The sequence below is a fragment of the Chionomys nivalis genome, chromosome 11, assembly GCF_950005125.1.
Source record: "Chionomys nivalis chromosome 11, mChiNiv1.1, whole genome shotgun sequence".
NCBI lineage: Eukaryota > Metazoa > Chordata > Mammalia > Rodentia > Cricetidae > Chionomys > Chionomys nivalis.
This window is the reverse complement of record NC_080096.1, coordinates 44,295,538-44,308,557: the sequence shown is the minus strand read 5'-3', so window position 1 is coordinate 44,308,557 and position 13,020 is coordinate 44,295,538. Positions and strand designations below refer to the sequence as shown.

The 13,020-nt window shown below is 44.2% G+C and overlaps 1 protein-coding gene across 1 annotated transcript in view; it reads right to left on the bottom strand.

Annotated features, from left to right (window-relative positions):
- Positions 1 to 13,020, bottom strand: part of Slc35d1 (solute carrier family 35 member D1) — a 42,773-nt gene that overhangs the window by 4,007 nt on the left and 25,746 nt on the right. The window contains exons 10-11 of the mRNA XM_057784605.1: positions 12,439 to 12,517; positions 9,433 to 9,515 (exon numbers count right to left, since the gene is read on the bottom strand). Coding sequence (XP_057640588.1) covers positions 9,433 to 9,515; positions 12,439 to 12,517 — 162 coding nt within the window. The remainder of the gene's footprint in view (positions 1 to 9,432; positions 9,516 to 12,438; positions 12,518 to 13,020) is intronic.

Sequence of the window (13,020 nt, the reverse complement as noted above, 5' to 3'; positions counted from 1 at the left end):
ACTATAGAGCAGACAACATATGAACAACAGACATCTGCTTCTCTCAGTTCTGGACCTGGGCAGTGAGGCACAGAGGTGGAGTGTGTATGCGAGCCTTCTCACTGGGTCCTTGAATAAAGGAGGCAGCAGGGGTCCCCTCTTTGCTAGGGACACCAATCTCAAGAAAGCTTCATCTCCAAACTCTCTGCCCTCTTTCCTACACCCCTGACCTTGGGAGTCAGAACTAGAACATGGACACTGGGGGACACAGCATACAGTCCACAGCAAGGGACAAAGGGAAATTGCTGCAGCCTGTCCAAGGGAGCCTTCGGGTCTTCCACCCGGATTTGATCATCACCAAGTACTGTATTTACAGAAATGCCAACTCATGGAACTAAATATCCGTCAACATGTATATGCATATTAAAACTAAGAACCAATCATTATACAAGCCTTTCTAAAAACTTGACCATAAATATTATAGATCCAAGTATTACTAATGCAGAGACCTGCTGTGATAGGCACAGCTGGGGGATGAGGATGAGGATGGTTGTGAGGGAGGAACAGGAGGAGGAGCAGGGGCAGCAGGAGAAGCAGCAGCCATACTTTCCTACAGACAGAGGGGTCTAGTCAGTTTACTGCAGTCTGGCCTGAAACTGCACACCCACCTCGCACATCAGAGGCTTGGTCCCCACTGCCCTCTACAGTGGGACAGTAGATGCCTATTGTCTGAGTAGTGAGTAAAAGCACACAGGCCTGCAGCCCCCCACATTGCAAAGCTGGAAACGGGAGGGTCTGAACTTCACGTTCACCTCAATCAGCTGGAGGTCCATCTGGGATACATTAGACTCCATCAGAAAACAACAAAAGGGGCTGGAGAGATGGCTCAGTGGTAAGGAACGTTTACTCTTGTTGAAGAGCTGAGCTCCGTTCCTATTACCCACAAGGTGGCTCCTAACTGTCTACAACAGTTCCAGGGGATCCAGCGTCTCTTTTGACCTTCACAGGCTCCTGCACATACATGGTGCACATGTATACATTCAGACACAGACACACACACATAAAGTAAATACGTGTTTGTTAAAAAGAAAAGGTACCTCCAAGACACACAGTTACAGTCATGTTCACTACCTTCCAACAGTCAGATACTCGGTCTATAAAATCCAGTGTAGCAATCCCATGGCAGGAAAGAACCCCCAGCCACTGTTGCCTCCATGTTATTTACCACAGGCATGTTAGTGTGTGTACGTCTAGGTAGACAGCTCTGCACTCTGTAAGGCAAATATGCCAATCCACTTAAAACCTATGACTCGCCGGGCGGTGGTGGCGCACGCCTTTAATCCCAGCACTCGGGAGGCAGAGGCAGGCGGATCTGTGAGTTCGAGACCAGCCTGGTCTACAAGAGCTAGTTCCAGGACAGGCTCCACAACCACAAAGAAACCCTGTCTCGAAAAACCAAAAAAAAAAAAAAAACCTATGACTCAAGAAGAATTCGATTTCCCTGACAAACCACTGACTCCAGCTGCAGTCCTCCCACAGAAGCAAGACCACTCTCAGCTCCCCCAGAGCAAAACCAAACTAAAACAGAACAAAAAACTAAGTCACATGATATGACGCTCAAATTCCACCAACATCCTTCCCTTTCCCCAAAATAATTTTATAATGACCAAACAGTCCTCCCTAGTCTACTCCTCTAACTAGCTGAACGCCATCTCCTTCACTGCTCGTCCCTGCTATGTACGGAGGCCCCGCTCTGGAAAATTTCAGGTCATTTTGCTTGCTCTTCTCTCTAAAGTCAGGGGCTCACTCCCTCCATTCCCAGTCTGAACATGAAATGCAGCCACAACCCTTCCTAGTCGGTTCTTCCCTGCCTCGTTCTTTCCATGACTTTCTCTCCAGCTAGCACTGCAAGTATCTCTACAACAAGGAAAATTCCAGAAAGACAAGGCTTCCGGTTCATTCCAGAAGCTCTAGCTCAGCTGCCTCAGCCAGGCTCTGAGCATATGCTTGTTTATAAATAAATCCATCTTCCTGGCCAGATTAGACACCCCGAGAGGAAACTCCTCTCTGGTTTGGCCTTGTCCGTGTGAGCACCTGCTTTATTTAGTCTAAGGATCAAACGGATCCAACAGCCCAGCCTACCTTACCTGAGAGTGGAGCTGCGAGAACAAGGACGACACAGTAGCAGACAGACAGCGAGCGAGGAGAGCAGAACGCAAAGCGAGCTGCTGCCTCCCAGGTATCTGTTTATGTCCTACCTATACCAAAATAAGTATTGGTCTTCGTGCACACTTCAAAAATAGAAATGTATTAGTCACAGAAGAGTCTGGCTAGGCTATGAACCATCCCATCTGCCTAGGAGATTTGGGAGACTGCCCAGGAATAAATTTAGAAGGAAAAAATAAAAAAAACAAGATCCCCAAACCCTGTAGAGATGACTGTGGCATCCACACCCTTGACAATGATATCGCTTGCTTTATTAACATGCCAGACAAATGCCTTTTCCAGATCAGAATTCCGGTGAGGCTCCTTATGCCTTCTTGGGTTTTGAAGAAACAGGTAAGGGAAAAGGAGGCCAGTGTGGTGCCTGTTTGGCATCTCCTACCACTCCTGGCTGTCGGCTAGAAAGAGGCTTCTAAGAGAATGAGTGTTCGGTTCTGTTGTTTGCTTAAGTATCCTTGACACTTAGGACTAAAGCCTTTCCGTCACGTTCTCTCTTGTATCCGACTCCCTCCTTTCCTCTCTCTTCAAGAAAAGTTAAATCTGAGTAGATTCCCACTAAAACTAGGAGAGCAACTTGATGAGTTTTCCAAACCTGTGGGAAACTTCTTCAAATTTCCAAGTCTTCTAAAAAATGACCTCCGCCACAGGACACACTAGGCTGATTAAAGTCGCTGAGGAGCCGAAACAAATGGTACAGACAACTTAAAGTGAAAGCCCACATTTTAAAAATGAGAAGCTAAGGTCCTGAAGTGAGAACATAGGTAGCTGGTAGCAGCAGCAGCAGCAGCAGCAGCAGCAGCAGCAGCAGCAGCAGCAGCAGCAGCAGAACGTAGGACTTTGCTACATTTCAGTCCTGCTCTCCCCTCTTCCCACGGAGATATTATCAGAGCTAGCTGGCTTCTCTGCAATTTGTTCAAGAGTCCTAGCTACAGTAATGAGAAACCATGTATCTCCACAAAGAGCCTGGCAGGTGTGACCTCAGCAGTCACTAAAGGAATACAAATATGTCTTTCCCTTTCTCCAAATGAGAGTCACCAAATAAAGGGAAGCTCAGGCTTGTACTTCAGAAGACTAGACCAGACAGATCTTTAAGAAGGGAAATACTCAGGAGAAACACCCTGGCTCTAAAAAACCACACACAATTTTAAGGAAAGAAGCAAAGGATCCAAATGAGAGCATGACAGATTCAGGTGCTGGGCAAAGTTAGTGGAACCATGTCCTGGAAAGCAATTCCACAGCTGGACTGCTTCACAGAGTCCGCAGAGTCTAGTCTGGCCACATGGGCCATACAAAATGGCTTTTAAACCTCTGCAAAGGTTCCAGGTTCACATTACCAAGATACATATTATGAAAACAGAATTAATATACTTATCTATTGACTATTACTAAATAAACAGTACTGGGGTTAAGGATGCAGAATGGAAGATGAACTGTAGTCAGGCTCTCAGCATCTAGACAACCAGGGGCAAAGTCACAGGAGCCATTACAAAGGAGAGGGCCTTGCACAACTCAACAAACTGAGCGTGAAAACACTGGCAATGTTTTGATGTTATCACTATGGCTGGATGCCTCTTATGGGTTAGGAACAAAATATATGACAAAATTAAGCAATTTTCTGCCCTCAAATGCTGGTAATCTAAGTGGCAAAAACTACACATGTGACCCACGAGGCTACATGAGCTTATTCAATCATTCACTGAACTTGTAACTGAAGGCTCTGGAGTCTAGCCCTCTGGCTTACAGTCCTCGAGCTGTGACTCACTTGTATGCCCCTGGCTCACTCTAGACCCCTCTTCTATACGGGGACCTACCATGCTACATAGAATTGCTGGTACAGAGAAGCAGGCTCAGTACCTATCTCCAAAATGCATTCCGGTTCTTTTCTCAGCCTCCCTTATAGAGCTGAAATAATGAAGAAAAAATTTCCAAACAAACAAACAAACAAAAAAACACCTATAAAATAGTGTTATGAGAATGTAAGCAAATGATTGAAAGGACTTTATTTTTAATTAAAAGCATGGAAGCAATCGAATATGTATATTTACAGAACACATTAAAAAGCACCTTATTCCAGACTTTATTATAAATAAAAATGAATTGAAAAAAGGCTTTATGGGCAATTATGAAGCCTGAAACAAAGCCACCTGGAACATAAGAAAAAACCTTTCTAGACGAGTCAGGAAAAGACTTCTCAGATTCAGCAATGAAAGCACCACACACAGAAGAAAATATCACTAACTTGTTCTGCATCAAAATATAAAAATTTTGTTCTTCCAAACATACTATTAATAAAAAGGTAAGTCCCAAGTTAGAATATGCTATATTTCTAGAACTCTAAACTCACGAGAAGAAAGGGCCCTAGTGTTTCAGATGGGCAAATATCTGGCTTGTCAATCCACTAAAGAAAACAGGCTGATGGTATGCCAGCACCATAGAGATGCTCAAATAATTAACCCTGGGAGAAACAAGGTCACGGAAAGACTGCAGGACAGCACTGGACAAGGGGCTGAAAGCAAAGTGAGACAGGCAGCTCGCAAGGCCAGAACGAGGAGCACCAAACTCCACATACTGCTGCTGGCTATGCAAAGGAGTCCTGACATCATTTCAGGAGGGAAAGAAGGATAGCAATATTCTCATTCTCTCTCTCTCTCTCCCTCTCTCTAGAAAATCCCATATGTTAGACATACACTCCAACACCGAGTCAAACCTAGCCTGCAGTTTCTTATTAAAGTTAAACATGTTACTAATGCAACCCAGGGAATCTAAGTATTTATCCCAGTGCAATGAAAACCTATGTTCATACACAGACTTCAAAGCAAGTATTTATGGGAGGTAATCCATAATCGTATAATAGCTTTCACTGGAAACAGCCTAACTGCTTTCAAATGTTGAAAGATGTAAATATATCCATCCAACAGTGTGCTCAGCAGTAAAAGTGTATGAGGTGTCGATGCATGCAAAAACAGCTGGAAAGCACGTGAGAGAGCCGGGCTTGAAAGGGAAATACAACACAATCATTCATGCAGCATTCTGGAAGTTCTGTGGGTAGAAATCTCTGTCAGGATCTGGGGACGGATAGAAGTAATCACATACAAAAGGGTAACAGATTAAACGCATTTGTCAAAACTGACAGCACTCTACAGTGGAAAGAATAAATTATTGTATTTAATTATTTAATCACGTTTTAATTTTTAATGACAGAAAAAGATGCATTCCAGAGAGCTGAGGAATTCTAGCCGTCCTGGCTGTAAGATTATGGTGTCACTACTCGGGAAGGCATCCTTCTTCAGTCTGAGCCGTGGGGCCAGAGCCCAGACTCTGATGGATGGATGCACAGGAGCAAGTTCTGTGTTCACTGCTCCTTCCCTACCCTGCCTGCTGCTTCTCTTTTGGGAGGGGCCCTTGGCTGAAGACTGAAGAATGGGACACTGGAAAAGAAGCATTCAGAGAAGATCCAGACAGCCTCTCAACTGTATTCCAAGGAAAACGTAACACCTCCTTGAATCATAGAATCAGAGCTGAACGGTACCTGGATTGCTACAAAGCATGCCCCATGCTTTCTGCACCTGAACCAGGCCAGAGATGGGGACATTCAACTTTCAGTCGGGGTGGGGATTTGGAATAGGGTTTCATGTGGCTAAGGCTGGTGGCCACTTGCTATGTAGCAGAGGATGAGTTCCTGTTCCTCCTGCCTTCATCCCACTAGCCCTACGTCACGGCTGTGAGCCATCATGCCTGACTCTCAAGCCTTTCCTAGTACAACTAAGAAATGAAGCAGAGTACAGGGAGCCAGATTTGTTCAGGCTTAATCAAACATACATTCTTCAGAAATGCAGTTCCGTCAGTGGTTTTCTTTAGAGTGCCGTCTGTTAAGGGGAACTGAAATCACTTCTAAACAAGTGAAATCTACTCAATAGTTCCTGTAGTTTGGCTTTTACATTAAAAAGTCAATATCCACAACTTCTGTCTTTGCATACTAACAAGTCAAAGAGAATAGCAACTAAAATATAGCCCTAGAAATAATAAAGACAATTTCATTTTTAAAGAAAAAGTAAAAAAAGAAAAACCTAAGCAACATTCCTTTCCTTGCCAAAAGCTGTGATGAAAATAACAACTGAACAGGAGTTGGGATGCCCGGATTTGAATCTTATTGGGTTCTGTCACTCTAACTCAACAGTAAGCTAGTTTATCCCTAACACATAAGAACACTGGAACTCAGAAGTACCAATAACTCAGAGACAAACAAAAGTCGTCATCCACTCTAACTCCACACCCCTTCAAGAAGCAACCTCCAGGAACCGTTGGAGTGGGGTTTGAAAGAATGGCTGCATGGGTTCAGGAATGCTTGGTTCCTCGCTAGAGAGTCCTAGGAAGGATTAGCAGATGTGCTGTCCTTGGAGTAGGTGTGTAGGAGGGTATGATGCTGGAGGTGGGTTGTGAGGTTTCAAAGCCCATGCCAAGCCCAGGGTACCTGTCTGTCTGTCTCTCCCCTCCTCCCTTCCTCCCTCCCTGGGTCTGGAATAAGTCAGGTAGAGGTGGCAAGCAGGCTACTAAGGAGACAAGACTAACATCAGGACAGAGGTCTGGCCCAAAAATAAGCTGGATAATTTGTAGGCATATAAAAAATACTTAAGACCACAAAATTCAAATCCTAGAACTAAAAGAAAGCTTTGACACAGCGTCAGTCAACCCTTCACTGACGGTGGTAAACAATAGAAGAAAGGTATGATGCTGCTGGGAGGCTAACTGAACACTATGGAAACCAATGTGCACAGGCCTCCAAGAGCTACAGCCAGATCTGCCCCATGATTCAGCTGTCCCTGCGCAGATGCTGGAAGGACTACATACTGCTACAGAGACACCTGAGCAGCCATGCTCACTGCTGCTCGTTCACAATGGCTAGGTTCTGGATTCTGATCAGATGTCTACTGCAGAGACACCTGCGCACCCATGCTCACTGCTGCTCTAGTCACCAGCTGACGACTGAATGATGGAAATGTGATACAGACACATAATGGAGTTTTGTTCAGCTGTAAAGAAGAATGACATCATGAAATGTGCAGTTAAATAGATGAAAATTAAAAAAATATACATTAAGTGATGCAACCAGGCACAGAAAACCAAATGCTGCATATTCTTCTTCACATGTGGGTTTTATCTTCGAATCTCTAATTTTCTGTTCACCTTGGAGTATCTGTAGAAGGAGGCCACTGGGAGGGAGGAGCCTTGAGTGAGGGGTTAGGAAAGGGTAATGTGGCAGTAGAGGGTGGGAACAGTGGTTCTGGAAAAGCTTACACAAGGAAGGGGTGTGAAGAACCAAGATGAAGAGTGTATGGAAAAGCTATATGGAAACCTACTATCTTGTAGCCAAATCTAAAAATGTACTTATTACATCACACAGTTTGAAGGGAGATTTTCTGTATGTCTGGAAAAAGCTGTTCCCAGAAGCCAAGAGTTATTAAACAAAAACTCTAGTGTCAAATATAGGATGCCTCTTTAAACCAGCTGGAGATGGAAGACCCAGAGGACCCAAAAATAATACAAGCCCTTACCATCCCTCTTAGGTGACCACCATAACTAAACAATAAGATCTATTGCTGAAGACACCAGATACCCTGGATGCAGAATAGACATAAATCTAGCAGGAACTGAGCAGGAAGAGTCCTCTCTGCTAGGCAGCTTCCATAGTCTTAGAAGGGACTGTGTGTAAGGCTGCTGGGGGAGAAAAGGCACCAGTGGTCTTACCCAGCTGTGACGTGCAGTCTCCTAGAGCAGCCTGCCAGAGAGATGTGTCCACTTGTGCGACTGTGGCGCTGCCGTTAGAATGGGTAGTGGCGCTGTTGTTAGAACTGTCCTCTCTAGTTGGATTTGAGACTAACTTCACGGGAGGGAATCCATGCTGATATTGTAAACCTGGTCAAAAACTCATGAGAAGGAAAATCATGGGGGATGAAGGTTCTGAAAAGTGTTATTTAACAAATGAACATAGCATCAAGCTGTGTTCTAAGTCTACTTATACGTTTATACTTATAAACATGCCTCAATCAGAGACCAGTGAACAATAGTGAAGTAGAGACTCATGTCTGTAAAACATGATGAGAACAGCTGACTGATGAGGCCAAACTCTAAGTAAGATATTTACATGATTCCCTCAAAGGTCCAGGGAACACCGCAGAAGAAAGGGAGGAAAGAATGAAAGCAGGAAGGTAGAGGGGCTGGGGAATGAAATCTCTCCTGGACGAGGCACAGCCACTGCAATCACGAACACGCACAGCTACGAAGACCTGCACTGGGTCTGGACAAGAATGGGTCCATCAACAGTCAGACGAGGATGAAGTTCAGGGGCCCCACCCTTCACTTGTGAACTTTTTGCTACTGGGAGAGGGGAAGCACTGCTTTCATTGTGTGCCTGTTGACAGACAACCCACCAGGCTCCTACGGACAGCTCCAATCCAATGGTCACAGAAATGGCACTGGTTAAATTAGATCAGAAGACAAAAACAAAGCCAGGGAAAGGGAATGGCAGTCATGAGGGGCAGTTGATAAGAAATGGAGTTAATAAGAGAGGGAATGAGGACAGAGAAATCAGAATACGTGCATGCAATTGTCAAATAACAAAATCTATTTTAAAACACCTCCTATTACTTATTATGTGTGTGAATGTTTTGCCTGTGTCCATACACCATGTGCTTGTCTGGTGCCTGTGGAGTCCAGCAGAGGACATCAGATTCCCAGGAAGTGGAGTTATAAATGGTGTGAGCTGTCATGGGGGTGCTGGAAATTGAAACTGGGTCCTATAGAGGAGTAGCCAGTGCTCTTCACTGCTGAGCCACCTCTTCAGGCCCTCAATATAAATATAGTTTTAAAAGTAATGACACACCTACGGTCAAATACTCACAACTGTAATAGAACTGGTGGATTTTAGCCCTGAATTTCTTGAGAGCATTACCTGATCAAATTCAATAAGCAAATGACAACTCTTGGGTGAAGGGAAGAAGTTCAACTCTAAACCTTACACACTGAATATGGAACCATTTCCTTCTGCTTCTTTAAAATGTTAGCTAGAGACATTAAAATATATTTACCACATTGCAGGCATTCCACAAGTTTATTTTATAAGCAGACATATTTATAATTGAAGAAACAGTCGAATTCTACGCTGTGACACTATCTGAGGACCTAAATCCCAATTGTCACTGTACTTACATTTAGTTCAATATTTTTACTTACCTGATATTTAGGCCAATAAAATTTGTCCACGTGAAAATATAATCTCCACCAAAGAACATTCCAATATAAGTTATTAATATATTCTAAAAGAAAATAGTGATATATTGTTATGTAGGTCTAATTGTGCTTTTGAAATCTACATGTGATTCAAGTACAAAATGTATAAACACATAGTACCAACACAGGTCTACCATCTGTGTGCAGCAAGAGCAGGAATAAGGGATCTCTAACATGAGCCTCTCCCCAGCTGTTTCTCCAAAGGATGAACACTCACAACATGGAGAACACTACACATCATCAAACTTGCACTGCCTCCTGCTGTGGCCAACATGATTTTTTTCTCCCATCAGGCTAACTGTTAACTTGTGAGGGAAGAGTAAAGAAGATTGCTTAACTGCAAGGATTTTCCTTCTTTTAAAAATAAAAAGATGGAATTTGACCAACAAAGAATGTCTTTTGAGGACTTTTCCTTGATATCTTAAACACACACACACACACACACACACGCGTGCGCGCGCGCACTAGAGTAAGGTCAGGCACAGTGGTCCACACCTTTAATCCTAGCACTTGAGAGGCAGAGGCAGAAGGACCTCTGTGACTTTGAAGCCAGCCTGGTTTACATAGCAAGCTCCAGGACAGACAGGGCTATATAAAGAGACCCCGTCTCAAAAAGCAAAACAAAACAAAATGTAAGGTGTCATTTCAAAGTATTATACTTAAGATCACTTCTACTGGACCAGTGAGATGACTCAGCAGGTTTCTTATGACCGATGTCCAATCCTTAGAACCCAGATGGTAGGAGAGAACTGACTTCCTAAAAGTTGTCCTCTGACCTCCAGGGGTGCCCCGTGACATGTGCATGCGTGTGTGTGTGCACACACGCATGCACATGCATGAACACACACAGAGTTTTAAAAAAACACTTCTACTAGATAGATTGTACCAACTGATAAAGACACCACACACTTTGGACATAGGACTCAGAGAATCTGAGCTGGATCTAACTTGAAAGTCTTCCCACAGTACCAGAAAGAGGAAAGCAAACAATAATCCCAGTTGTGACACATATGAACCACAAGGACCAGCATGACAAGATCTAAGAGGTTTCAATAGTGGCACCAATATCTTGGCAGTAACTAACAGCTGCTAATTATATTTAAGGCCCACTTGTTAGGAGGAAAATCTCAACCGCTGCCCCCTGCACCCCAGACAAAGAACTAAAGGCAATAATATTCCCCAGGGATGAATCCACCAATTTGTTATCCAATACCAAGTGGTCAGACCTGGGACATATATGTAACATTAAGTAGACTGTAGGGTTGTGTTTATGTGTATACTTATGTGTGAGCCATTATTCTATTAGTTTGATAGATGCAAGGTGGACGGAAGGAGTCTAGAGAAGAAAGGAAAATGTGAAAATGATATACTTTAATTTCAAAATAATTAAAAATAAATATAAAAATAAAAGGCAAAAAAAATTTTTTTTGATTCTCTTCTCTGACTCCCAAGTACAAATACAGTTTGGGTCCTTAATTATCCTTAATTATCTGACGCTCCCCAATCTCTCCTTCCTTTCATGGAGTAAGTCAGTCCCTATTTCCCCACCTCCTCCCCTTCTCAGTGAGTAAGTGCCATGAGCTGTGGATGTCACATTCTTAGTGCCTGGACTTGCTGTGTGTTCAAGGCTAGGACTGGAGGGCGCAGCTCGGTGGGAGAGCACTTCCCTCAGCCCCTAGGGTTGATCCCCAGCATGGGGTGGGTACAAAATACATTAAACCCAACTTTAAAACTGTCTTTATAATGAAATGTCCTTTGGGAGGGCATTCAGAACCAATCATGTCAAACTCTGATTCCATGATGGGGAGCTCGAGATTTCGGGAGTTTTAACCACTGCAGTTTCTCAAAAGGTCAATGCCCATTCCATTGAGGGTATACACCTCCTGATGGCAGAGGAATCTGGGCATCTGGAGCATTCTTAAAACTGAAGAACTAGAATTACTAAGTCTGATAAATGAGGTCCCAGGTTTCAACGAGCATTAGCTAACACTATAGTTAGTTTGGCTTTCCTGCTTGGAGACAAATGATTCTTCCTTAAATAAAAGCAAATGGGAGGAAAGGCAGCACTGGAAACGCCAGGCACAGCTTTTAAACAGCAGGCCATTTGAGGGCTGGCTCAGACATAGGAAACACCCCTGGATTCGCTTCCGGCAGGCTTCACCTCCCAAAGAAAGGCTGGAAGCGCAGCTCTCACTGGGGCTGAAGGGCTAGGCCTGCCACTCTGGAGGGAAGCCGTCTACTGCTCTTCTCCTGCAATAACTACTGTGCTTCCCCTTTCCCACACTCCCCAGAACTAAGCCACCTCCAAGTAAAAGCTATACCGTTGTTAAGTTCTTATAAACTAGTTTAGAAATCACCACCACGAAGTGCCAAGCTAGTAAGCTGGCACACAGGAAGAAAGCTATGAGACTTAAGGTTACTGGCAGATTCTCTCCATATTTACTTTATTATTATTGTGTACGTGATAGGGGAGGGACGCATGTAGTCAGAGGCCAATTTCATGGAGTCAGTTCTCTCCTTCCACTCTGACATGAATTCTAAGAAGCAAACGCAGGTCATCAGGCTCACACAGCAAGCGCTTTTACCTCCTGAGCCATATTATTGGCCACATAGCCAAATTTTAATTTAAAACAATTCAAACCAGTTTTTGCTTCTTTATTTTGGGAAGCATTCATCTCACAGAATGTAGATAGAAGCCAACACAAGAGTCAGTTCCCACCTTGTACCACGTGGGTCCCCACAGTATGCAGGGAGAGGTCAGAGGACGGCAGCAAGATCAGTTCCCACCTTGTACAGTTGGGTTTTAGAGATTGCGCCCAGGCTGTCAAGTTCAGTGGCAAGCATCTTTACCAACTAAGCCATCCCATTGGCCCCCAGAGTTTTAAGTTAGAGGAACATTTTTAAATAAAGCAGATTTCAAAAAGAAACAGTATTGTTATTTCATCTCACCTTAATGCAGCCAACTATTGTTGTGGTAAGAGCAGAATTGTACTGCGTGCAGAGCACTGTAGCATACATCAAGATAAACCTAGGCGGAGAAGAAAGAGTCTGTTACAGGCTAGCACTTGCTTTCCCACAATCCCTCACAGGTGAGAGCTTGCTTTCCCACAATCCTTCACAGGAGAGAGCTTGCTTTCCCACAATCCTTCACAGGAGAGAGCTTGCTTTCCCACAATTCTTCCTCCCAGGCTAGAGCTTGCTTTCCCACAATTCCTCCTCCCAGGCTAGAGCTTGCTGTCCCACAGTCCCTCCCAGGCTAGAATCCTTCCGAGGCTAAAGCTTACTGTCCTACAATCCTTCACCAGGAGAGCCACCCAGTGCCAGCCATGCGGGCTCTGAGCAACAGAGACCTCCCTGTGCCTCACTCGCCTCAGCTTCAGATCTTTGAAGCTGTACTCAAGAGAAACACGTGTCTATTTTCTGACATGGTGTTTTTCCTGCTACCAAAACCATGCCCATTCCTTAGAGAACATCCTTCCTGCTAACTCATGCAAGCCACACAGGATGCTCCTGCTCATAGGCCTTTGCCAG